This window comes from Equus przewalskii, chromosome 11 (assembly GCF_037783145.1).
Source record: "Equus przewalskii isolate Varuska chromosome 11, EquPr2, whole genome shotgun sequence".
Classification (NCBI taxonomy): Eukaryota; Metazoa; Chordata; class Mammalia; order Perissodactyla; family Equidae; genus Equus; species Equus przewalskii.
This window is the reverse complement of record NC_091841.1, coordinates 28,264,160-28,288,843: the sequence shown is the minus strand read 5'-3', so window position 1 is coordinate 28,288,843 and position 24,684 is coordinate 28,264,160. Positions and strand designations below refer to the sequence as shown.

The following is a 24,684-nucleotide window of genomic DNA, read 5'->3' as shown; positions in this document are numbered from 1 at the left end:
AGTTCGCGCGCTCCACTGCAGGCAGCCTGGTGTTTCGTTGGTTTGAATCCTGGGCGCGGACATGGCACTGCTCATCAAACCACGCTGAGGCAGCGTCCCACATGCCACAACTGGAAGGACCCACAACGAAGAATATACAACTATGTACTGGGGGGCTTTGGGGAGAAAAAGGAAAAAAATCTTTAAAAAAAAAAATCAAGCAGAGCTTTCTGTACTGATGTGCAACTGTTTGTGATATGAAAAAAAATTTCAAAGTGCAGAATAGTATAAGAGCTGTAATTTATATTTACAAAAGAATGCACACATATATTTGATGATATAAGCATGGAATGTCTCTGAAAGAACTCAGAAGAAACTGGTGACAATGGTTGCCAGTGAAGGATCAGAGGACAAGATCAGAGGGAGACATACTTTTCATTTTATATTTTTAAAAAATATATTTTTTGCCCTTGATAGCAGTTTGGTGTGCTTTATATATACAGTTCTTAACCATTTGTCTGCATTTTTTATGCAAACAGTTTCCTCTCTAGTTTTTTATCCCCACATGCTGAATTCTTACCTCTCAGGGTCCTCCATGGATTCTTATTGGCCCCACAGCTCTGAGTTCAGGATTGGACTCTGCCCTCCCAACTGCACAGCCTTGGCTTCCCTCCTGACACTGTCACCCCCACCTGTCCCCACCCCCGGCCTAGGACTACTGAAAGGGCGGTCTGGGTGGGACTCAGGGTTGGCTGTACGATGGCAGGCAGCCCCCTGTGTTTGCTCAACAGAGCAGACCGGCCAAGTGGATTGAGAATCAGAACCAGCTTCTCTGTACCCCACCTTGTGACCCTAGGCATGCCACCCCCAGACAGGTACAAATGATGCCTCTTCTAGAGAGCACGTCGAGACTGAATTCATCAATGTCTAGATGACATGTGTTGTTAAAATGTCAAGGTGGGAGGGGGACACTTAGGGACTGCGCGGTCTAATCCCTTTGTTTTACGGAAAGACTCGAGGTGACGTAACTTGTAAGTGGTAAAGCCGGGGCTGGAACCAAGTCTCCTGCCCCTCAGTCCTCTGGGGTTAGAGCAGTGCGGGGGGGCCCATCAGGGTCTGGGTGAGAGACTCATTCTTAACGCTGGGCATGAGGGCTCAATGAGAACAGCCGGTGCCAGCTCCTGCCTCTGAGGCCTGCTTTGAGGGAAGGAGTTGTGTACCCATCCCAACCAAAGTAGTGTGTTATATGGCGGAGAATATGATCGTGGGAAAAGCAGATTAGAAGTGACAAAGATGGAACCACTTACTCTTCGTGAACACTGAGACTGAGCCGACGGAACCCCGAGGCAGAAGGGGAGGGCCCGCTGAGGGTCCTTCTTCCCTGGCAGTGATGGGCTGCCTTAGAAAACCCGGCTGCCTTGCATTGTAGCAAGAGGAAGATTCTCGGGGTCCAAAGTGTGCTCAAGAACTAGCACCAAATGTCCAAAAGGAGCCTTCGCTTCTGGAACAGGCTTGGTCCTGTCCAGATAGGCGTTGGCAGCTTCTCCTTCCTCCTGGGTAACTGCCTTCAGCTGTCCCAACAGAGCCGAGCACCTGCTGCCCCGTGTACACTTGTTCCCCGGCCCCTGCCTGACGGGCGTGCGCAGCTAACGAGGACCCAGGCCCTGCCCTGGGAGACGAGGGAGACAGGCTGACCTCCCCTCTTCTCTTCCCCAACCTTCTTCCCTCCCCACCCAAAAACACCACCCGCTAAACGGCCTGTCACGAGACACCTGGGAACTGTGAGGAGCCTGGAAGGAGTAAGGAGAGGCCAAACTCTGTAACCAGAGAAGGAGAGGGCTGATGGGTAGACGGCTTTCTCATAAAATTGAAAATAATATGAAAATGTTCTTTATTTCTAAGTACAAAGCCAGATACTATGAAGACTATGAAAAACTGGTCAGAGGCCGTGAGGTCGAAGAGAAGACTCTTTGGTCTGTGCTCTGTGAGCCAGTGTAGTGCCATGGGGGGTGGGGAGGGTGACGGGCAGCAGCAAAAGACTCGGGGCCGGTTGTGGGCTGTTGGAGGGGGGCCCGGCCTCGGCTCCTCAGAGCCCCCTAGGGCTGGGGACTGCGGACTGAGTTACTCACAGCCTTTGGGGCCACTGGTCCTCTGGCCTAGTGGGCCCCAGGAATGAGGGGGCAGGGATGAGGCACACAGGCGGGGGTGAGGGAGGAGCCGGAGGCTTTCGGCGCTGGGGAACTCGGTGTTTTATTCCGTGGCGGCGAGGTTCCAGGTTCAGCAGCAGTTGAGAATGCAGCTGGTGCTGTTGCCCGCCAAGGCACCTTTAGTCTCTCTACCTCATCCCCGTATCGAGACAGTCTTGAGCCCTTGGACAGGTGGACATGGGTCCGAGACTTAAGGCTGTGCAGCTGGGGCTGTAGTGACGGGGGTCTGGGGCCTCCTGGGGAGGAGCTAAGAGGAGGGCTGCAGGCTGACAGGAGTGAGGGGTGCTGGTCCCGGGAGCTGTTCAGGCGCCTCTATTCGTGTCTAGGGGCCTGGGCATGAGGAGGGCTAGGCCTCGCCCTCCTCCCCACTGCCATCCACGCTGGCCTGCCTCACCACCTTCCGGAGCCTGGGTGTGGAGGAGCGGCCAGCCTCCCCCTGCTCCTGGAAGACCTGGCTCCGGCTGGCCACCAGGGCGGCGCTGTTGAGGGCAACCACAGACTGGCGGGACTTCAGGGATGGCCAAGGCCCCTTGCGGACCCGCCCACCTCCCTTGGCCTTTGATAGCTGAGGGAAGGGCTGTGGAGGGTCTTCATCTGAAGACTCGTTTGAAGAGAAAACCTGGAAGGGTAAGAGTATAAGGAAGAAGAGTCAGAGGGACGTCTCCCCTGGAGCACAGGGCCTGGAAAAGGGTAGGTGCCAAATGTTTGTTGAATGAATACAGAAATACTGAGCTACTCAAGGGTCCCATTTCCCTAGGAGGGAAGACAGCACCCCAGCCCTACTGCCCCCGCTCCTGGGCCCTCACACGTCTGCAGCTTCCTTCTGGCCCCCCGAAGCCCTCCTCAGCTCCCCTGCACCTGCCGTGTCCTTGAGCCCTCTCCTCCTCCTCTTGCTCCCTCTACCTCTGTACAGTTGTCCTCTGAGCCACAAGTGAAACTCCTTATGGGGGCCAGGCCCTGTGCTGGGTCCCAAGTGAGGGCACCCTGCTTTAGGAACACCCACACCTATCCATCAACCACCCATCCCTCCCCATCCTTCCGCACCCAGTGTCACCTCCTCCAGGAAGCCTCTCCTAAATGTCCCTGCCCTCCATGAGATGAGCGCTCCTTCCTCCCCGTCAGCCATCTTGGCCTTGAGTCCCGTGGGGGGCCTGGCTTCCTAAGGCCAGGGCCAGCTCCTGGTCTTACCCTTGTGCCCTGTGCACTCAGCACAGAGAGGGTGCTCCACGCCTCAGCCAGTCCTTTGGTGGTGTGAGTGCCCTGACCCCTCTGCACCCAATCCTTTTTTTTTTTTTATTGAGTTATTGATAGGTTACAATCTTGTGAAATTTCAATTGTACATTAATGTTTGTCGGTCATGTTGTAGTGCACCCCATCCTTTGATGGGCTGCCCCTCAGATTTGGGAGGGCCTGCAGAGCTCGTCCTGTCCACCCCATCCAGGACCAGCAGCTGGTTGTCCAGCTACTGGCCTGGGGAGGATGCTCACTCCATGGCTGGGCAGCCCAGCCCCTCGGAAGCGAGTCCTCGCGTCAGGTTTGAGGGCTGCCTGCAGCCTTCAGCCCGGGATCGGCCCAGCACGGAGCCCACGCGCAGGCCCCGGCCCATGACGGCTCCCCAGCTCTGCGGAGGGCAGTGCTTGCCTGCCCTCCCCAGGGCTCCTCGGCTGCTCTGAGGGGACCAAAGGGAGCTGCCCAGGGTGTGGTCTCTGTGCTCAGGTGCCCCCAGTCCTGGTCTTTCTCCATCCTCCTGCCATCTGCTCCCTCCTCCTTTTGGCCCCCACCCTGCCTCAGCTGGGGCTCCTTCCCTAGCCCCAGCCTCACCTCTGGTGGGTCTTCAGCCCCTGAGGTACTTTCCAGCTCCAAGGGAGGCTCCAGGAGGCTGATGGACCTCATGACTCCACGGAGGTTGATGCGGGGTCGCGGCCCAGGCTCTTCTGTTGGGGCTGCCTGGGTCTCCTCTGGTTCTATAACCTTCACCTCCCCACTACCCCCCGGTTCTGGCGGAAGAGGTGGGAATGGTGTAGAGACCTCGGGGGCCAGGGGCTCCTCTGGGGAGGCCCCACCCGCTTTCTGCTCCCAGACATGGCTCTGCCGGCTGTGAGGAGGTGGCCCTGAGTCAGCTTGGTTGACCCAGCAGCCACCCCCAGCATCCACACATGCCCACCCCCTTCCCTTGTGCCCCCCCAGTACCTGGCAGTCAGGATGCCCTGATAGGTCTGCAGCTGGCGCAGGAAGCCGGGGTTGGGGCGGACGATGGGCCGGAGCTCCTGCACGTGGCGCAGGGCCTGCTCCAGGCTCCAGCCGTACTGCTTCATGGCATAGGCGATCACGGTGGCAGCCGAGCGGCTGACGCCCATCTTGCAGTGGACTAGCACCCGGGTGCCCTGCGCCCTGTGGAGGCAGAGCATGGTCAGCGCCCCCTCCCCACCCCCTGGCTGTGAGGAGCCCTGCAGCATGGGAGAAGGGCACGTGGTGGGCCCACTACCCAGAGGAGAGGGGGAAAGAAGGAAGGACCCCGAGGTCCCAGAGCTGAGGGCAGAGCGAGCAGGAGGGCATAGGACTGCTCGGAGCTGGGGTGGGGTAAGCAGGGGGGCAGGGAGGTGCCCACCTTGCAGCCTCCACGAAGCGGTGTGTCTCCTTCCAGTGGGGCAGCAGCTGGGCGGACTCCTCGTCCCAGAGGCGCACGTTGTGGTAGGTGAAGCGCTCAGGGTAGAAGTTGTCAATCTCCCGGGCCATGTTCAGGATGTGGCTGACCCTGCAGCAGGGAGTGTGAGGCCAGGCCCATGGGCCAGAGGACCCAGCAGACCCTGGGGCTGTCTGTTTAGTTCTCGGTTCTGAGTCAGGTGGGGGTGGCACAGTTATGGTGGGGGGAGAAGAGGACTGTGACCCTGAGCAAATCATTTCACCCCGCTGGGCTTGAGTTTCCCCTCGAGTCCAGGTAGCTGCTGGGGTCCACCGCAACACTGACCCTTCTATTATTCTTGGAAGTCAGAGAACAACTTTTTTAATTAATTAATTAATTAATTAATTAATTTTTGAGGAAGATTAGCCCCGAACTAACATCTGCTGCCAATCCTCCTCTTTTTGCTGAGGAAGCATGGCCCTGAGCTAACATCCGTGCCCATCTTCCTCTACTTTATATGTGGGACGCCTGCCACAGCATGGCTTGACAAGCGGTGCCATGTCCGCACCTGGGATCCGAACCTGCGAACCCTGGACCGCCGAAGTGGAGCATGCGAGCTTAACCGCTGTGCCACCGGGCTGGCCCCAGAGCACAGCTTTTGAGCTAAGCTGAGATCAAGTGGATCTGCAGCAACTGAGTGACAGAGGCCATAGCAGGTTTCCTAGAAGCCTGTGGTGGACAAATGACAGGAATCTATGGGAGAAGGCAGCCAGGTCCCCCCTGGGGGAGGGGCACCTCCTTCTCCTGGAGGTGCTCAGGCGGAGAGGAGCTTTTCTGCTTTACAGTGGGGGGGAGGGAGGGGGGTGGCCCAGGGAGCGCCTGCAGGGCAGCAAGGTTGTTCTCCTTTCCTGGCCTGAGGCCACGCAAGGGGAGCAGCTCCAGGAAACAGAGCTAGCCGCTTTTGAGGGGGTCAGGGGTTTCTGTCCAGGCTGCCCCTTAGGGAAGGCCAAGTGCAGGGGGAGGACAGAGCCGGGGTGGTCCCGGTGGGCTCGGAACCCTACCTGTTTCTCTGCAGCTCCTCCAGGTTGGCTGCATTCCACTCTGAGCCCTGCGGACAGGGAGAGAAGCACCATTCTCCCTCTCCGCTGGCTGTACCAGGCCTCATCTCCCACCCCTGCCCTCACCTCACCCTGCCCTGCAGCTCACCAGGTAGAGGTGAGGGAAGATGCGGGAGGCCCGGTCTTGCTGGGCCATGAGCAGCAGCATCTGGTTGTCAATGAAGTCGCGGTACTGTTGGAGAGGGCAGCCCAGGCGCTGCTCCAGGGCCTGGCGGATCTGCAGGCAGAGCCAGAAGGGAGGAGAGGCTCCGGGGCGCCTCGCAACCTTCCTGACACCCCGCCCTTCCCTCTGGGGCCTGTGAGGACGGTAACTGTCTCATCTGGTCAGAGGAGCTGAGGCCAGGCATCCGCAACAGGCTCAGGATGGGAGGAAAGCAAGGTGGGAGCGCTCCAAGGAGAGGGAAGCCCTGGGCCCCGCTGAGGGGCCCCCGCTGGGCCCAGCTCTCTGCCCGGCCCTGGCACCCTGCCCACCTCTTTGGAAGTGATGCTCTCCAGGTCACTGGTGTCCAGCACCTCCCACAGCTCGGCCCGGATCGCCTGCTCCATCTGCTCCTGTTCTGAGGGCCTGGGAGCCGAGCCGAGTCTGTCAGTCCAGGGCCCCCTTCCCTGCCTGCCATGGCACCCACCCCGCTCTTCCTCCCCTCCGTGCACTGACCGGCCAGGCTCAGCGCTGGGAGGCCGCAGAGATTCCAGGTCAGCCATGGCCGTCCACTCGTTGAGGCAGCTCTGATCAGAGCTCAGTCTGTCCTGGTAGTGGCTGGCCCAGGTAAGGGCACTGCCCCCTGGCACAAGACCGCTGCCCAGAGCCACCTCACACGCCTGGTGCAATACCTGGAGTGTGGCCCTGGGACAGAGGGAAGGCTGGGTCATGTTGTCCTCCCTGCTGCCCCTCCCAGACCCTGCAGCCATCTCCGAGAAGAGGAGACTGGCCTGAGCTGGGCACCCTAGCCCTTACCACATGGTCTGGATGGAGATGGGCTTGAAGATTCGGCTCTGCCCGCCAGATGTCACACTGAAGCCCCTGCAGGAGACCGGGTAGGGGTGGAACCTGACTCTCGGCTCTGGGACAGAGCCCTGAGAGGCCCAGCCACCAGCCACCCTAGGAGGCTGGCCCTCAGAATATGTACACACCATCTGAGTTTCAACATAAGCCCCGTTTGCCAGATATGGGGCAGGTGAGACCCAGAGAAGTTAGTTGACTTGCCCAGGATCACACAGCAAATCTGAGGTAAAGCTGAGTAGGCCCAGGCCGAGACACCCGGCCTGGAGTTCTTTACTGCTCCTCAATGCCCAAATGCCCCATCAGATACAATTCCTTGGTTATTCCCTCTCCAGGCCCCTCCTGTCCCCTCCCCACTCCAGTTGCCACCTCTTACCCATCTCCATCTAGGTACACCTGGGTGTCACTCCAGAGAGGCAAGACCAGGCCCAGGGTGCAGCTGGGGGAGCTGGCAGGGGACAGAGGGAAAGCCATTGACCCCCAGCCCCTGACTTCCTTGCCCCCCTCCCTTCTTCTCCCTGCTCCCACCTGCTGTCAGGGAAGTCGACTCCCAGGAGGACTGTCTCATCCTGGCTCAGGGGTTCTCTTGTGGAAACCACCAGCAGGTAGCGGAGCCGGGGGGGCCGTGCTGCCTCCAGCTGGGCTGCCTGAGGAAGATGGGGAGGGACGAGCCCAGGGTCACAGTGGCCCAGAGGCCCCTGCTCCCCCATCCCCACCTCACACACACCCGGGCCTGGAACAGACTGCCGCTTGCTCCCTCTGTGCCCATCCCCCTCTTCCCAGATACCAGATCACTGGTTACAACCCAGTGGTTCCCAACTATTGGATTTTGTGGTCCAACAAAATGTTTAAAAATTTTTCCTAAAGGAGGATGTGTATGGAAAAAAGGAGAGAGTGGGCCTGACGTAGATTGTCCATTTTTTATTTCTGCCTAGGAAGGAGGTTTCAAAAAGCCTTTCACTTGCCATTACCACCATTTGATTCGAGAATTGTTTCTCACCAAAGAAATATTAAGGACACAACCTCACAATAAAGCACGGTGCTTCCGTGGAATAAATTCGGCTTTACGACAGACTGCCTGCATCTTGTTTTTCCCATTTCGCTGTGGACAGTGAGATGTCCCACAGGCAACTGGGAAGTGATCCCCCGACTGCCACCCATGTCCCATCCCCCCACAGGCCCCTCCAGCACGCCAGCCCCTGGTGGGGGCTCAGCAGGCCCCCCGAACGCCAGTCCATTTATGGACAACTCATATCTCAGGAAGGTCTCGCGCTGGTTGCACAGAAGCCCGCGTCTGTGTAATTCCCAGCTCTGGGACCTAGACCTAATTTGGCCCTATGGGCTCAAGCAGGACAAACCTCCCAGTCCTTTCCCAGCCCTCCGGAGACCTGAAGACATGACATCACCGTGTTAAAACAACTCTGGCTGAAACAGCAGGGTTGTCGGGGTTTGGGTAACCCTGCACTCCCCAGGGTGCCCCCTGCCCTCACACCACGGCTCCCCAGACAGACAACTGGCTGCATTTGGCCCTCTCCTCGCCCTACCCCTGGGGTGGAGGCCCCTCACCAGGCGGATGTCGTCCTGCGGCCTCAGCAGCTCCACCATGAGGTGCAGGTGCTGACTCTGCTCCTGCTTCCGGGGACTCTGGGGCCCAGGCCCATCGTCTGTCTCATCCCTGCAGGGCTGCTCTTCGCCCGGGGGCTCCTCCGCTGGCTCCGGGCTGGCCTCAGCTGCATCTTCACCATCCCCGCCATCCTGCAGTCCCAGGACAGCCCCACGGAGCACTGCAAAGCTCTGCCTGGCAGGGCGGCAGGGAAACCATATGGCCGGTCATGCCCCTTAGGACAGGGCTGTGTCAGAATCAGCTGGCGGACTTCTTAACACAGGCATTGGGCCCCATCCCCAGAGAGTCAGCAGGCCTGCAGTGGAGGCCTGAGAACGTGCATTTCTAGCTAGCTCCTAGGAGATGCTGCCACACTTTCAGACCCACACCTTGGAGACGCTCACTGAAGCCCCCAGCCCATCCATTCTTTCCTGAGGGGGCGGAGGCTGTCCTCTTTCCCTTCCCACCTGCCCACCTCAGGAGATGCTGCAAACTTGGTGGGGACCCAGGAGTCCTCAGGCCCTGTTGTCCCATCCTGCCCTTTGGCTTGTGACCACTGGCCTGGGCCAGGGTCCAGGATAGTGGGTGAAGGAGCCCCAACTGACCAGCGGGAAGACAAAACAAAGGCAGCCAGACCAGTGCTGCAAGCTGGCCGTGCCCACCAGCTATGCCCACGGGCGACACTGCCCCACACAGTCAGTAGGTGGCTTTGTCGAGTCCTCCAGGATAGCAGGGGCCAGGCCTGGCAGCTGGATGGGGGTGTCTGTGTTGGGGGAGGCGCTCACCTTCGCTGGAGCCAGCTTCTCCTCTTGGCCCTCTGGTCCTGCTGAGAAAGCAGCCCCCAGGGCAGAGTGAGGGGGTAAGGACTCCTCTCCCCTCCCCGCTCTCAGGGCTGGGGAAGTGGGGGAGTGTGGGAATCGCCCTCCAGTGGGGAGTGGAACCAGAAAAGGTATCAGATCCCCTCCCACCCCTAGTCCACTCCCCATCTGGAGATCCTTGGGGAGCCCAGGCCCAGGTCCAGGTAGGGCAGCAGGGGTAAGGGTGGGAGGGGTGCTGGAGGTGTCTGGGTAGGCCCAGCTCCGGCTGGCTGGGAAGTGGGTAGGGCCTCCGCAGGCTGGGCTGGCGCTCAGGGCTCTGGATCTAACTTGGTCTGAGTTCCTGGGAGCTTCCAGAGCCCCCTCAATCCCCTCCAGCCTGAGACTTGGGGTCCCCCTGCGCACACCCCCAGGCTTGAAGGGAGCCTGTCCCTGGGCAGGACCCACTTCCCCAGGCCCAGCTAGCAGCCAACTGCGTGGGCAGGACCACAGCAAAGCCAGACTCACCGTGGGCCCCACAGGCGTGGAGTGGCCGCTGACCGGCGGAGAGCGGCTCACTGTGACCAGGGCCATGGGGCCAGGCCGGGGACACCTGGGCCGGCACCGGGCACGGGGTCCTCCCACAGCCCCACGGACAGTGGCTGCCCCGCAGGACCAGGAAGGAGAGACCGAGCCACTAGGGCCTGGCACCTCCTCGGGGGTGGCCCTTAAAGGGCCAGACACCCGAGCAGCCCGGCCTGCGGAGCCGGCACCGAGCGGCTGCCGCCCCTCCCCTCGCGTCTCCTCCGGTTCGGCCCGCCTCGCCCGCGCCCCGCAAACACGCTGGGGGCGGGGGCGGGGCCGGGGCGGGGCGCGGCGCAGGTGCGGAGTCCGGCGGCCCTGAGGGCCGTGGCCAGAGGTCAGGCAGCTTGCCTTCATCGCGGGGTTCGATCCCTCCTCTCAGGAAGCGCCCCTGCCCCTGCCCCTGCCCCTGCCCTCGCTGCTCCGCCCAGTTAGGTCACCTGAGCTCTGCTTTGGGCCTCAACCGTTCTGTTACCCAGCAGAGTTGGGACCTAGGGACGCAGGACTGGAGAGACAGGTCTTGGGGAAGATCAGACAATCGGGCCTTAATGGGGGGGGGGGCACCCCAAACGTCTTTCTCCTTGCCGGTTGGCCCTCAGCTTCCATGCTCTGCATGAATCACTGGGAGACCGGCAAAGCTTCAGGAAAATCAGGAGGGATTTAGAACTAACCCATGAGGCTCCCAGGGGATCCTCAGGGCCACCGCCTTGGAGGTGAGCAGGGCAGGGCTGTGCAGTTCAGAGCTGCTGCCAAGGGAAGTGACTTGCCCAAAGTCACTCTGATACCCGAGAACACGCCCAAGGAACCTAGGTCAAGGGTGCAAGGGGCTCTGGCTGTAAGTAGATCTGGAGGCCCAGCCTTTCCCCATCCGCGACAGGAGCGCGGAGGGGTTCTGGGAAAGCCAGCCTGGGGGGCAGGAGGAACGATGGTCTCTAGGAGGTGGGACAGGGCTCCGGAGCACTGACGTCTAGGGAACACCTGCTCTGTGAGGGCCCTTCACACCTCAACCGTCCCAACAACCCTGGGGGACGGGGGTGTAATTTTACAGCTGACCAAACTGAGGCTCAGAGAGGCTAAGGGGGCCATGGCCAGGATTCGAACCCAGGTCTGAGGCCATCATCCACAGTCTCCCCTCAGTGCCCCCCTTGGGACCTAGGGACGCAGGACTGGACAGACAGGTTTTGGGGAAGATCAGACAATCGGGCCTTAATGGGGGGGGCACCTTACTACCCCCATTGAGCAGAGCAAGCCTGCTGCTGAAGGTCTCTTTATTTCCATCTTGGTCTCCAACGCAAGCCCACCCCCAGGGCTCCAGGCCCCCAGCGCAGCAGCAGACAGTTTATAAATAAATAAGTTACAAAAGCGGGCGGGGGTGCAGCCGGACAGCCCTCCCGGGCCGGGCCTCGGGGCTCAGTGCTCCGTGAGTGACAGCTGCAGGATGCGCTGTAAGTCCTCCTCCTCCTGCTGCCCCCGTCGCTCCCGCTCCTCCTGCTCCCGTGAGGACAACTCCAGGGCCAGGCGAAGCTGCTCCTCAAAACTGGGGGGGGCCAGGGCCGGGGGCGTCCTATTCGGGGATCCCGGGCCCCGGGGCTCGGTGGACATCCGCAGGCTTTCCTGGAGGGCCCTTCCAGGCAAGGTGTGAGAGGGGAGAGCAGACCAGTGAGCACTAAGGCCAGGGGAGGAGGCCAAGGGCTGGCACATGGTTAGAGGACAAGGACAACGACAGGGTGGCTGGGACCTGGGAGACCAGAGAGGAGAGACAAGGCGGGGCCCTGTGTCCCCATCCCTCATGACACCTCAGTGGGGGCAGCGCAGCTGATGGGTAGCCTTGGAGAGGGCATGGGGTCCTGGGACCAGCACCTCCCTGCACCCCACCAGCCAAGGACCCCTGACTGGCAGGGTCGCTGAGGCAGGGCGGGCCCGAGACCTGGACCGTGAGGTCCTAGGGGGCCTCACCGCTCCAGCTGAAGCTGCTCCTCATAAGCCGTGACGTGGGGAGGAGGGTGGGCACCGGGCCCGGTGGTGGTCAGGGCTTCCCAGACAGTCACCTGCAGTAGCCGGAGCACAGAGCTGTTGCCTCTGCCACCTGTGGCTGCAGAGGCCAGGGCCCGGCCCTGCCCGCGCCCCACCTGCTCCGCCTCCGCGCCCGCCTCGAGCAGGCTCTGCTGGATGGCAAACTGCAGCAGGTCATCGTCCTCGTCGCGGAGGGGCTCACTGCGCTCCGCGCCCAGCACACTGTACCCTTCGGGCACCTCGAACACGGCGGGGTCCACCTCGCACGGGAAAGGGCTCCCTGGGTGCGACGGAGGCGCCCCACTCAGCCCCCACTGCTCGGAGACCAGCGAGCCGCACGGCCCCCCTCCCTCCTGCAGTGGTACCTGAAGCTGTGACAGCCGAGCCAGGGGCCGGCACCCACACTGAGCTCAGGGGCTCGTCACAGCCACACAGGTTGCTGAAGGTGATGCGGGCGTTGAGCACGTGGAAAAGGGGGATCTCTGTGAGGAGACAGCCAACCCTGAGCTGGAGCCCATATCTACGTGACTCTCCAGGAACTGCCCGAGGCCCTCCTGCTGCCTCGGCCCCAGCTCTCACCAATCTTGACCGGGAAGCCAGGTGGGAGGCGCAGGGTGATGAAGTCTCGCAGCTTGGCAAAGTGAGCGTTGCTGATGGCCATCAGGTCGATGATGGGCGTCACCTGGTCACCCAGGGAGAGCGGGTGCTCCTCACTCAGCCACAATGTTGCCTTGAACCTGCCCAGCCGACCGCAGGACGCCGGTCAAGGAACCTCTGCTGGCTCCTCTGCTAAGGCCCACCCACGCTGGACGCCCGCCTTTACTCATGCCCCGACCTGGCCTGGGGCACCTGCCTGCCTCCTCCAGCAGCTTGTATCCTTCTGGGCCTATGGCCCGAGCTGCCCCCCAGACCCTGGGCCCACGCTGGGGCCTATGGTGGTTTGCACCAGCTCAGCTCATCTGGATGAGAAGGGCAGGGCCGGGCTGCTGGCTTCGGTCTGGGCCCTGTCCACAATCCCTCCTCCTCCTCAGCCCACGGCCAGCCAGAGCCTCACGCTTTGCTATGCTTTTGTGCTCAGCAGAGCCCAGGGGTCCGGACTGCCAGGGTTTGAATCCCAGCTCCACCCTCGGGTGGCTGAGAGTCTCCATGAGGTCCCTGAGGCGGTGCTGGGCTCAGCATCAGCTGTCACAGCTCCTCAGATGCTCATGGCGCCCGTGGGAGCAGGCGGCCAAGTGTGACTGTTCTCATTTTACTGAGGAGACTAGACTCTCAGAGCAGAAGGCATTTCCTCGGGTCACAAAGCCAGGAGGTGGCAGAGCTGTGTGCCCTTCCCACTCTGCCATAAGCTGGCTCCCAACGGGTGCTCATTAAATTGAAGAGAAAACCATGCATGGGTGGTGCTGCCAATTCATTCACCAAGGAAGAGGACCAGTCCTCGGGCCAAGCCTGAGCTTGCCAGGTGCCAAGGACCAAGGGATAAGACAGACCCGGCTCCTGCCCCCAAGGGGTGGAGTCTAGGAAGAAGCTGGCTGGGTGAGTGGGTCCCTGACTCCGGTGGGCCCCGTGACAGGAGTCTGCAAGGGCTCAGGGGGACCCTGAAGGAAGTCCCCAGCCAATCCCTAGACGTCACCTCTGTACTTTGCTGGACATCTCGATGGGGCGGCCAATGTTCCTCGACTCCAGGCTGAAGTTGGGGTCGAAGTACTCGTCGGGGGAGATGGCTGTGGGGTTGGTGGGGCTGGCTGCCTGCTGCACAGGAGCCTGGGTGGGCCCCAGGACAGGGCTTAGCAGGACGGTGCCTGCCCGGCCCAGCCCCCAGCCCCCACCCCCAGCGCTGGCTCACCCCGTTGTGGGAGGAGTGCTGCTGGGCCATCCCGAGGAACGACTGGAACGGAGTCTTCCCCCCTAAGGAGGAGTGGGAGCCCATGAGGGGACTTGGGCCACTGCTCTCAGACTGTACCCACCCACCCTCCATCATGGGAGCCTCCTGTCAGGCGGGAGATGGAGACAGGGCAGATGAGAATGTAGAGGCCTCCCAGCTTGTCCCGATATGCCGGCCCCCCTAGACCAGGGTGACCCCACCACGCGGTGTGACTGGGCAGCAGGCAGGCGCACCTGGGTTTACCTTTGCTCCTCGACTTGTCCTGATCAGAGAGGTGCTCCGTGCGTGTGCGTGTCACCAGCTCCACGTTGGTGGCACTGTACACCTAGGGAGTAGGGGGGACACAGGGGAAGCTGGGGGCTCAGAGCCTGTTCCCCACACTCAGCCTCATCAGCACAGGACCCAAGTTCTCCTGTCCGCAGGGACAGATGAGATCTCACTCCCCACAGTGGAGGAGGGGGCGGGGTCTGAACCCCAGGGAGTCACTACTGGGGGGAAAATGCTCCTCCTTTCATCTTGGAACCCCGGGTGGGGGCCCATGCTATGGGTGATCCCTGCATGCTCACCCAGGGCCCCACTGAGTCCCCATGGCCGCGCAGGGCTTCCAGAGCCCACGGGCCACTGTCTCTCCCTCCACATGGGTGGATGTGGAGAAGCACAGGGTTCCTGGGCCTCGTCTCCTACCCCAGCCCCCACCACTAGCCTCTCCTGCCTTGGCCTCGTAGCCGCTAACGGTTTCCATCTTCTCAGACCGCCAGCCCCAGATACCACATTTGTTCCTGAAACAGACCAAACAGGAGCTTGTGAGGACCCACACCCCCCAGCCCTGGCCAGAGCCTCCCCTTCCAAAGACTGCTCCCCCCAAGCAGCCCTTCCACCGTGAAACGGGCAGGGCCTTGAAGAGGATGCCTGCACACCTGGGGGCAACTGAACAAGGGCTGCAGGCTGGAAGGCGCTGAGGGATTATCACTAATTTTGTTAGATGTGATAACGGTGGTGGGGCTGGCTGTTGTGAAACATCCTTATCTGTCAGAGTCACGTGCAGAAGCGTTTACTGCTGAAATGATATGACGTCTGGGATGTGCTTTCAGACAGTCCAGGGAAAAAGGAGAAAAAAAAAAGTGATAAATGTTGAAGCTGGGTGATGAGCACGTTAGACGATTCTCTCTTCTTTCATATGTTTAAAATTGTCCATAATAAAAAGTTAAAAGTATGTCTGATTCAACAATAATAGTTGGGGACTTCAATACTCCACTTTCAATAATGGACAGAACAAGCTGACAGAAGATCAACAAGGAAAGAGAAGACTTGAACGCACCATGAACTGGACTTAACAGACATCCTTTAAAACACTCCATCCAACAATAACAGAGTACACATTCTTTTCAAGTGCACATGGAACATTCTTCAGACAGACCATATGCTAGGCCATAAAAGAAAACTCAATAAAATTTAAAGGGTAGAAATTATACAAAGTATGTCTCCAATCACAATGGAATGAAATTAGAAATCAATAACAGAAAAAAGATTTGGGAAACTGACAAACATGTGGAAAATAAACCACACATCCCTAAACAACCAATAGATCAAACAATAAATCAAAAGGGAAATCAGAAAATACCATGAGATGAATGGAAATGAAGACACAGCATATCAAAACTATGGGACACAGCTAAAGCAGTGCTTAGAGGGAAATTCATAGCTATCAAGGACTCTATGAGGAAAGAAGAAAGATCTCAAATCAATAACCTAATCTTCCATATTAAGACACTGGGAACAGAGCAGCTAAACCCACAGCAGGCAGAAGCAAGGAAATAATAAGTATCAGAGTGAAAACTAAGGAAATAAAAGTAAGTAGAAAAATAGAGAAATTCAATGAAACCAAAGCTGGGAAACCAAAACGGGTTCTTTGAAAAGATCAAAAAAATTGACAAACCTTTAGCTAGATGGATAAGAGAGAAGACTCAAATTACTAGAATCAGAAATGAGAAAGGAGCATTATTACTGACATTACAGAAATAAAAAGGATTATAAAGGAATACAGTGAACAATTGTACCCCAACAAATTAGATAATCTGGATGAAATGGACAAATCCTAGAGAGAGAAAAACCACCACAACTAACTCAAGAAGAAATAAACAATCTGAATAGATCTGTAACAAGTGAAGAGACTGAATTAGTAGTTTAAAAAAATACCCTCAAAGAAAAGCCCAGGCCCAAGTGGCTCCACCAATGAACCCCACCCAACATTTAAAGAAGAATTAATACCAATTATTTACAAGCTCTTGCAAAAAATAGACAAAGAGGTGACACTGCCTAATTTATTCTATGAGGTACTGCCCAGATTCCAAAACCAGACAAAGATATCACAAGAAAAGAAAACTACAGACCAATAACTCTTATGTATAGGGACACAAAATACCAGCCAACTGAATTTAGCAACATATGAAAAGAATTACACACCATGACCAAGTGGAATTTATCCCAGGAATACAAGGTTGGTTCAACATCTGAAAATCAATTAATGTCACACACACATCAATAGAACAAAAATAAACGTCACAGGATCATATTGATACACAGAAAAATTTGAAAAAAAATCCAAACCCTTTCATGATAAAAACACTCAACAAACTAGGAGTAGAAGGGAACTTCCTCCATGTGATAAAAGGCACCCACAACTAACATCATACTTAATGGTGAAAGACTTAAAGCTTTCCCCTTAAGGTCGGAAACAAGACAAAGACGTCTGCTCTTGCCACTTTTATTCAACATTCTACTGGCGATTCTAGCCAGAGCAATTAGAGAAGAAAAAGAAATAAAAGGTATCCAGATTGGACAGGAAGAAGTAAAACTCTATTAACAGATGACATGATCTTACATATAAAAAATCATAAGAAATCCATTAGAACTAAAAAAATGAGTTTAGCAAGATTGCAGGATCTAAGATCAATATACAAAAATCAATTGTATTCTTATAGATTTGCAATGAACAATTCAAAAATGTAATTAAGAAGACAATTCCATTCATAATAGCATCAAAAAGAATAAAATACTTAGAATAAATTTAACAAAAGAAATGTAAAACTTATACTCCAAAAACTATAAAACATCATTAAAAGAAAGGAATGGTCTAAATAAATGGGAAAATATCCCATGTTCATGGATCAGAAGACAACACTGTTAAGATGGCAACACTCCCCAAAATGATTTACAGATTTAACACAAACTTTATCAGAATCCCACCTGATTTCTTTGTGGCAACTGACAAGGTGAATCTAGAATTCATCTAAAATTGCAAGGGAACCGGAATACTCAAAAATAATCTTGAAAAAGAACAAAGTAGGAAGACTCGCACTTTCCGATTTCAAAACTTACTATAAAGCAGTGGAGATTAAGACAGTATGGGACTGGCACAAAGAGAGACAGACAGATCAATGGAAAAGAACTGACAGTCCAACAATAAACCCATACGTCTTTGGTCAACTGATTTTCCACAAGGGTGCCAAAATCATTCAAGGGGAAAAGTACAGTCTTTTCAACAAACGGTGCTGGGACAACTGGATCGTCACAAGCAAAAGAATGAAGTTGGACTCTTACCTCCCACCATATACAAATATTAACTCAAAATGGATCAAAGACCTAAATGTAAGATTTAAAACTATAAAACTTTCAGAAGAAAACATGAGGAAAAACCTTCATGACTTTGGATTTGGCAAACTACTGTCAGTTATGACACTTAAAGCATGAGCAACAACAGAAAAAAAACAGGTAAAATGGACTTCATAAAAATTAAAAACTTTTGGGGGCCAGCCCCATGGTGTAATGGTTGAGTTCAGTGCACTCCGCTTTGGCAACCCGGATTTGCAAGTTCGGATCCTGGGCAGGGACCAACACAGCTCGTCAGCCATGCTGTGGCAGCGACCCACATATAAAGTGGAGGAAGACTGGCACAAATGTTATCTCAGGCTAATCTTCCTCAAGCAAAAAAAAAAAAAAATTTAAACTTTTGTGTTTCAAAGGACAACTTCAAGAAAGTGGAAAGACAACACACAGAATCAGAGAAAATATTTGGAAATCATATATCTGATAAGCAACCTATATCTAGAATATATAAAGAATTCTTACAATTCAATAATAAAAAGATAACCCAATTTTTTAAATGGGCAAAGGATCTGAATAGATATTTCTCCAAAGATGACATACAAATGGACAATAAGCCCATGAAAAAATGCTCAAATCATTAGACATTATGAAAATGCATATGAAAACCACAATGAGATACCACTCCACACCTGCTAGGATGGTTAAAATCCAAAAATAAATAAATGAATGAACCATAATAAGTGTCAGTGAGGATGTGGAGAAACTGGAACCCTCATACCCTGCAGACAGGAATGTAAAATGCTGCAGCCCCTTCAGTCAACAGTTTGGCAGCTCTTCAGACAATTAAACATGCAGTTACCACATGACCCAGCAATTCCACTCCTGGGTACATCCCCAAGAGAAAGGAAAACACAAGTCCACACAAAAACTTGTACACTGATGTTCACAGCTGCACTATTCATCATAGTCAAAAGGGGGAAACAACCCAAATGTCCATCAGCGGACGAATGAATAAACAAAACGTGGTATACTCATACAACGGATTTGGCCATAAAAAGGAATAAAGTAGTTATATGCTACAACTTGCATGACCCTTGAAAACACTATGCTAAGTGAAAGAAGCCAGTCACAAAAGACCACAGATTGTATGATTCCGCTTATATGAAAATCCAGAATAGGGAAATCTATAGAGACACAAAGGAGATTAGTAGTTGGTTAGGGCTCAGGGAGAAGATGGGGGCGATCAGTTAAAGGGGACGGGGTTTCTTTTCGAGGTGATGAAAAGTGCTCTAAAATTGACCGTGATGATGACTGTCTACCCGTGAATACGCCACAGACCCCCGACTGTACACATTAAATAAGCGAATTGTATGGCACATAAAGTTATATCTCAATAAATCTGTCTTCTTTTCTATAGCATTTCTGAAGTCTATTACTGCAACTGGGGCATATGTTGCCAGAGAAATAACACTCTGGCCAGAAGCGTCGGGTTCCTATGCTCCCCACAAAGGACTCTTTGGCCCAGACACAGCCACACCATGGAGAAGCCAACACTGCTGGGAACAGCTGCCCTGACCCACAGCCTAAATCCCTGTTTTTATGGGAAAACATGTGAGGTCAGAAGTCAAGAAACTGGAGACACTCTGACCTAGCTAGGATCCGTCCCAGGAAGACAGCTGCCAGCAAGGACAAGCATGCAGGGGCCTGAAGGCTGCCCTGGGGGCCCGGCCACTTGCAGGCGGTCTGGGTGGGACACGGGGCCTACAGTGACTCCCTCCCCAACCTGAGCAGCCTCTGCGAGTGGCTCAGCTTCTCAAAGCCTGAACCAGGAGCCTCAAGGGCACCACCCAACGTGTGGGCGGGCCCCAACTGACCTCTCAAAGGCCACGTTTCGAGTGTCCAAGTGGGTGGAGACAATAGGAGAGGTGAGGCGACTGGCCACGTGCTCCTCACTGGGCCGCATGGCGGCCAGCAGCGCTTCTGGCTCATGTAGGGCGAGCCCCAGCGTTTCCGTGTGCACCACCTGCCGGTCATGGTCCACTTCCATCACCAAGGCTCCTGCCTCTGCCAGGCGGTAGGGGGTGTTTTGGGGGGACAGATCAGGGCCAGGCCCCTGGCAGCAGGGAGAGGGCCATCATGGTGCCCTCAGCCACCTGCTGCTGAGTGGATGTGACCTCCACCCCCAACCTCCATTTCCACATCTGGAGGGTGGAAAGGAAGGACAGCATCGTCCTTACAAGCCGTGGGAAGATCCACGGGCTCTGGCCTCCCGCGTGCTCGCCATGAGTCCCCCAGGACTCACCCTGGCCCTTGAAGATGAAGCTCCTCCGGCCGCGCTGCCAGGTCATGTGCTCGAAGCCCAGGAGACTGGTGTCCACCCGCAGGCTCTCGCCCCGCTTCCACACGCGGTACACATCGCTGGGGCACATCTTGGATACGAGGGGCACTGCAGGGGGTGCAGAGGTCACCGGGGTTCTTTCCCAAAAGCCCAACCCCAGGGCCGAGGACGGTGAGTGGTCCAACTCACCCCAGCTGGTGAACTCCCACTTCATCTCCACGTAGAAATCGGGGGCCTGAGATGGACCAGAGCACCTGTCAGGGCCCTGCCCGCTGCTGGGAGCCAGCGGCCTGGGGAGCTCGTTGTCGGCAGCCCCCCTTCTGAGAGCCCAGCCCTTCAGCAAGTCTTGCTGCGCAGCCATGGCCCAGCCACGCCCCCACCCCAACCAAACCCTAACCAGAAAGGGCGGGCCAAGTGGGGCCCTAAAGAAGGTCTCCGAGTAATCAGGCTATAAGCATCTGGAGGCATGGGGGCCAGTCTCAACCTGGCCACTAGCCCACTGGGAGGGCCCCGGGGGAGCTTCTGCCCCTCTGGGCCCCAGAGTCCTCATCTGTAAAGAGGGCGCAATGAGCCCCTCTGGGCCTGCCCCTGGGGTGGGGGGCAGGAGGTAGGCAGTGTGCTCTCCCAGCCGGGCCCCACTGGGTGCTCTGAGAAGTGGGGACAGGTATTCCAGGGGCCCAGGCCCCATACGCTGAGTAGGGTGAAATTCACCCTCCAGGGAGCCATGGTCTAGGCTCTGCTGAGATTTCTGGCACCAAGGGACCCTCGATGCTGGCAAAGGCTTTCCTCCCAGAGGGCCCACTCTCACCCATGTGGGCCTGGACTCCTCTCCTTCCTACATGATCCTGCACTGGGGTCAACAGAGAGGGACCTCGCTGACAGCGTCGGGAGAGCATGCCACACAGGCTGAAGCCCTTCCAAGGCCAGGCCTGGCATGGGTGGCCAGAGTGATCCCCATGCAGTCTGTCATGGACCTCTGCCATGGTACCTGCCCCACCCCACGCCCTCTTACTGGCCACACCTCTGTGTCCTGCTGTACCTGGCGGAGTTTGTTGAGCAATTCTGGAATGCCAGCCAGCCTCTGTGTGGCCCTCTGGTAGTCCCGATACTGGAGCACCAGCTGCACCATCTCCGGGTCCCCAGTGCTGACTGCCTCCTGCAGCACTGGTGGTGGCAGGCTACTGAGGGGAGCTCTCTTGATGGCCCCAGGCCCAGCCATCACCCCCACCCACCAACCCTGCTGTCAGCCCCAGGGGAGCCCCGCTACCCTCTGCAGTACCTGCCCAGCCCTGGCAGCTCTCTTTGCCCACATTGGCATTGTGTCGAAGGAGGACTCTCACGGACTCCAAGTTCCCCAGGGACACAGCCAGTTCCAGAGGGGTACGCCCCCGGGGGTCCTCCTGTTCAATGTCGTGCTGGGGGAGAGGGGACACTTAGCACAGGACAAGTAAGGAGAGGCCAGGGCAAGAATGCCACTGGGCTGAACAGGGTTGGGAGTCACCGCAGGAGATAAGGATGGCAGACAGGAGGTGGAATGGCAGAGGGTGGCCTGCGTGTCCTGGCAGGGGAGAGGAGGCGGCAGGCGGCAAGGGCCTGCCCACCTCTCCTGCCCTCTGCCAGGGGCAGAGCTGTGGGTCCAGGGGTGAGGTCTGGACAGGCAGAGGTGCAGCCGCGGCTGTCAAGAGTTTGGACCGGCCTGGGGACCAGGACCAGGCTGCTTGCTCTCAGCCTGGCTCAGGCGTGGCGCGGCGCGAGTTCGGGGGCTAGAAGCAGCGTGAAGTGGGTAGACTGGCAGGGCAGGGCCCAGCGCTGGGAGCCGAGGCCAGAGGCTCAAGAGCGAGGGGCAGGTGCCCTGGGCTTCAGATTGGGCCGAGGAGGGGGCGCAGGGAAGCGGCTGCGGAGCTGAGCAGGGGCGGGCGGCCTCCAGGATGGGGACCACAGCTTTGGGTGGGGGGCCCGGAGGAAGGCCTGGGTGCCCGGCGGGCCTCACCTGGCGGCTGTGCAGCGCGGCCTCCAGTTCGCGGTGCCGGTTCGCCCAGACGAGCCGGTGCAGCGGGAAGGTGGGGCCCGGGCCGGCCATGCTGGGCCTCAGCGCGACATCCCGGGCGGGCGGGCGGGCGCGGCGGGGGCGGCCCGGCCCCGCCTCGGCTTCGGGCCTGGCGCGGCCCCCTCGCTTCGCGTCCACGCCACCCGCGAGCTGCGCCCACCGCGGCCCCCGCGGCCCCGCGCCCCCGCGGCAGTGGCGGCGGCGGCGGCGGCGGCGGCGGCGGCGGCGGCGGCGGTGCAGGCGGCGGGGCTGGCGGGCCGGGCGCGGCTGCGCCGGGGCGGGGCGGGGCGTCGGGCCGCGCGCCCCCTCGCCTCCCGCAGCCATGGCAACCGCAGCCGGACCCGCGCGCGCCGGGGGCGGGCGGGGGGCGCTGCCCAGCCGCCATGGCAACCACGCGCGCCAGCGGCGAGGCCGGGACCCCGGTCTCCGCCCGGGCCTCAGCCGGGCAGGGGTCTGCGGGGGGCGGTCCGGGGGGCGGGGCCTGGCCAAACTCCGCCCGCGGCCTGCAGGGGGCGCTCCAGGCCCAGCGCAGACCCCTCCGTGCGGGTCCGGAAGAGGGAGGAGGGCGCCCGAGGGCGGGGCGGCTCGGCGAGAGGTGGGGCCTGGGCTCTCGGGCCGTGCGCGCGCGTGTGCGCGTGCGTGTGCAGCGGGCTGCGGGTCCTGCTGCCTTGGGTTACTTGCGTCTCCCCAGCAGCCACCCGCCCATGTCCCGGTCTTCCTACCCCAGGTCTCGCAGATACTGATTATGCCTCTGAGTGCGGGGGAGGTGGGAGGTCCTAGTTCCTCGCTCCATCACCTCGCAGATACCCCTAAATGCTGGCCAGCTTAGCATGAAGCGCCTTCTCCAGGGACCGGGGCCGGTGTCTGGTGGTGGCCACACCACGGGCTGGGCCCAGCCACGCAGGGAGGCGGCCCCTCAGGGGTCTGGAGTCAGGGTTGGGAGTATTGGCCAGTGGGGGTTGGGGGGGAGCAGGCCTGGCTCTGGCCCCCCCTGGTGGAGGACTGTCCACCGTGAACGGCTGCGTTCACCCACCGCGTGGAGCCCTTTTGCAGAGGCTGCGCGTTGCTGCCAGTGTCAGGAGGGGAAGGAGAGTTTCGAAATCAGGGCTGGCCCCTCCACCCACACCGGAACCAGGGTGCAGGCCTCAGTCGGCCAAGCAATGGCGGCCTTACCCTGGCCTTAGCCTGGGTCTAGCCCTGGCTCTTGTTGGATGATGAGGCAGCGGCCAGGCTTGGCCAAGGCTGACCCTCTGGTCTCAGTCTTCCTAGCTATGATATGACTAGATAGTGTGATCTAGAAGTCTGAGCTGGGAGGTCCTGGTTGCCATTTCCCTCTGCCCTCTCACTGTGCCTGGGGGGCTCCTGGGCCATCTGGGATAGCTCAGCCACCTTGCCGTGTAGTGTCATCAGGTCATTGTAATGTCCTTGGTCTACAGTAGCTCAAAGGCCTCTGAATGTCCAGAACTCTCAAATCAGGCCCTGCTGGCCGCCACTGCTGCCACCCTCTCTAGCTTCCACCTTTCTTGAAAGGGGCCACCCCTTCTGCAAGCCGTCTTCACTCCAAATCCAGCAGGACTTTCTGGGGCCCAGCCTCTCCTGACCTCTGCGGTCTGGAACACAGCTCCCCACTGGCCCTGGACCCTTAGTCCCGTTGTCTTCTCAAACCTTTTCCAGGGGCCCTTTCCCCCTCCCCGACCTCCAAGTCGGACTTCTCCCTGGCTGAAAGCCTGTTTGTTCCCACTGTCACTCTGATGCCACTTCCAGGACCACATTTCAGCTCCCTCTGGGACATCTCTGCCCAGTGTCCCATGCTATCCCATCAGCATGTCTGAAACCAGATCCGGCCACATTCACCCTCTTCCCCTCAGGCCAGCTCTGCTCCTGGCTGTCCTTGTGTGCCATCTGGGACTGCCACCTTTCTCTCCTCCCCAGGTCCCACCCATTCCTGCTGGGCCGTGTTCTTCCCATCTGGCCTCTTTGTGTCTCTTCCTCTCCCACCACCGTTATGACATCTCTTCCTTGGACAGAAGCAGTGACCCCTAACCCCTCTCCCTGTTTCCCATCCTTCGCCGCCCTCCACGTGTCCTACACACGGGTCATCAGCGACTTACTTTTCCAGCCAGCTCTCATCACCCCAGCCCCTGTCCAGAGCCTTTAAGGCCTCCCCAGAGCCTATCCCAGCGCAGGCTCCACGTCCATTCCCATCTCTGTTTGTAGACAGTAAGTGCACGTCGGGCTCTGGGCCAGGTTATCCTGGCATTCAGGACCTCCCAGGCCTGGCTCTTTCCCGAACCTGAGACACTCCTGACTGCCTGGCCCTTCCCTGCATCAGAAATGTCCCCTTACCTCCTCCACCCCAGTGCTGGAGGCCCAGCACAGAGGCCATTTCCTCCAAGGCTCCATGAGTCCCTCAGTCTTGCCCAGCAGAGCCCCGAGGAGGGTGGGCAGCAATGGACACCACCCACGGGGGCCTGTCAGGCAAGGACACGGGGAAAAGGAAGTTGACCAGAGCCTCTGGGCAGATGAGGCCTGGTGCTGGGGGATCCCCCCAGCCTCAGGGACTCCTCCTGGAGGCTGAATGGCAAGGCCAGAGGGAGACCAAAGCCGGAGAAGGCCAAGGGCCCAGAGGGTGCAGTGTGGCCCTGAGGGCAGGGTGTCCTCAGCACGGTGCCTGGCAAGCTGGGGTGCTCAGTCCGTCAGTCCAAACATGACACCAAGGGCCAATCTGCAAGCACCTTCTCCTGCTCCCCTGGGCAGTGGGCAGAAGACCTCCTGCTCCCCGAGTGGGAGGATGAGCTGTCGGGGTGGGAGAAGGGCAGGGGGAGTGCCCCGCCCCGGAGAGGGCTTGGGCCTGAGGCGGCGGGCCCTGGATGCCTGCCATGGAAGGGGAGG

At 58.1% G+C, this 24,684-nt stretch overlaps 2 protein-coding genes across 4 annotated transcripts; both read right to left on the bottom strand.

The window, feature by feature from the left end:
• Positions 1 to 1,853: 1,853 nt before the first annotated feature.
• Positions 1,854 to 10,413, bottom strand: SSH3 (slingshot protein phosphatase 3). Of its 2 annotated transcripts, none has more exons than XM_070564325.1 (14): positions 9,853 to 10,413; positions 9,316 to 9,353; positions 8,494 to 8,725; positions 7,456 to 7,574; positions 7,304 to 7,375; positions 6,883 to 6,948; positions 6,583 to 6,771; positions 6,399 to 6,492; positions 6,016 to 6,144; positions 5,871 to 5,917; positions 4,795 to 4,941; positions 4,377 to 4,577; positions 4,008 to 4,281; positions 1,854 to 2,805 (listed from the first exon to the last, which is right to left on the bottom strand). In XM_070564325.1, the coding sequence occupies exons 1-14, from the start codon at positions 10,261 to 10,263 to the stop codon at positions 2,533 to 2,535; spliced, it is 2,292 nt and encodes a 763-aa protein (XP_070420426.1). In that variant the 5' UTR covers positions 10,264 to 10,413; the 3' UTR covers positions 1,854 to 2,532. The 2 variants fall into 2 exon arrangements, with proteins under 2 accessions (XP_070420426.1, XP_070420425.1); XM_070564324.1 differs by having other exon boundaries at positions 9,316 to 9,356; positions 9,853 to 10,176.
• A 744-nt stretch (positions 10,414 to 11,157) lies between these two features.
• ANKRD13D (ankyrin repeat domain 13D) lies at positions 11,158 to 22,024 on the bottom strand. 2 transcript variants are annotated; one of them, XM_070564326.1, is made up of 15 exons: positions 21,736 to 22,024; positions 21,025 to 21,160; positions 20,785 to 20,909; positions 19,935 to 19,980; positions 19,710 to 19,853; positions 19,282 to 19,471; positions 14,514 to 14,580; positions 14,045 to 14,126; positions 13,763 to 13,824; positions 13,550 to 13,680; positions 12,499 to 12,656; positions 12,285 to 12,401; positions 12,036 to 12,199; positions 11,863 to 11,954; positions 11,158 to 11,530 (listed from the first exon to the last, which is right to left on the bottom strand). In XM_070564326.1, exons 1-15 carry the CDS (start codon positions 21,823 to 21,825, stop codon positions 11,317 to 11,319), a joined length of 1,818 nt encoding a protein of 605 aa, XP_070420427.1. In that variant the 5' UTR covers positions 21,826 to 22,024; the 3' UTR covers positions 11,158 to 11,316. The 2 variants fall into 2 exon arrangements, with proteins under 2 accessions (XP_070420427.1, XP_070420428.1); XM_070564327.1 differs by lacking the exon at positions 21,736 to 22,024 and having other exon boundaries at positions 20,785 to 20,926; positions 21,025 to 21,158.
• Positions 22,025 to 24,684: the final 2,660 nt, after the last annotated feature.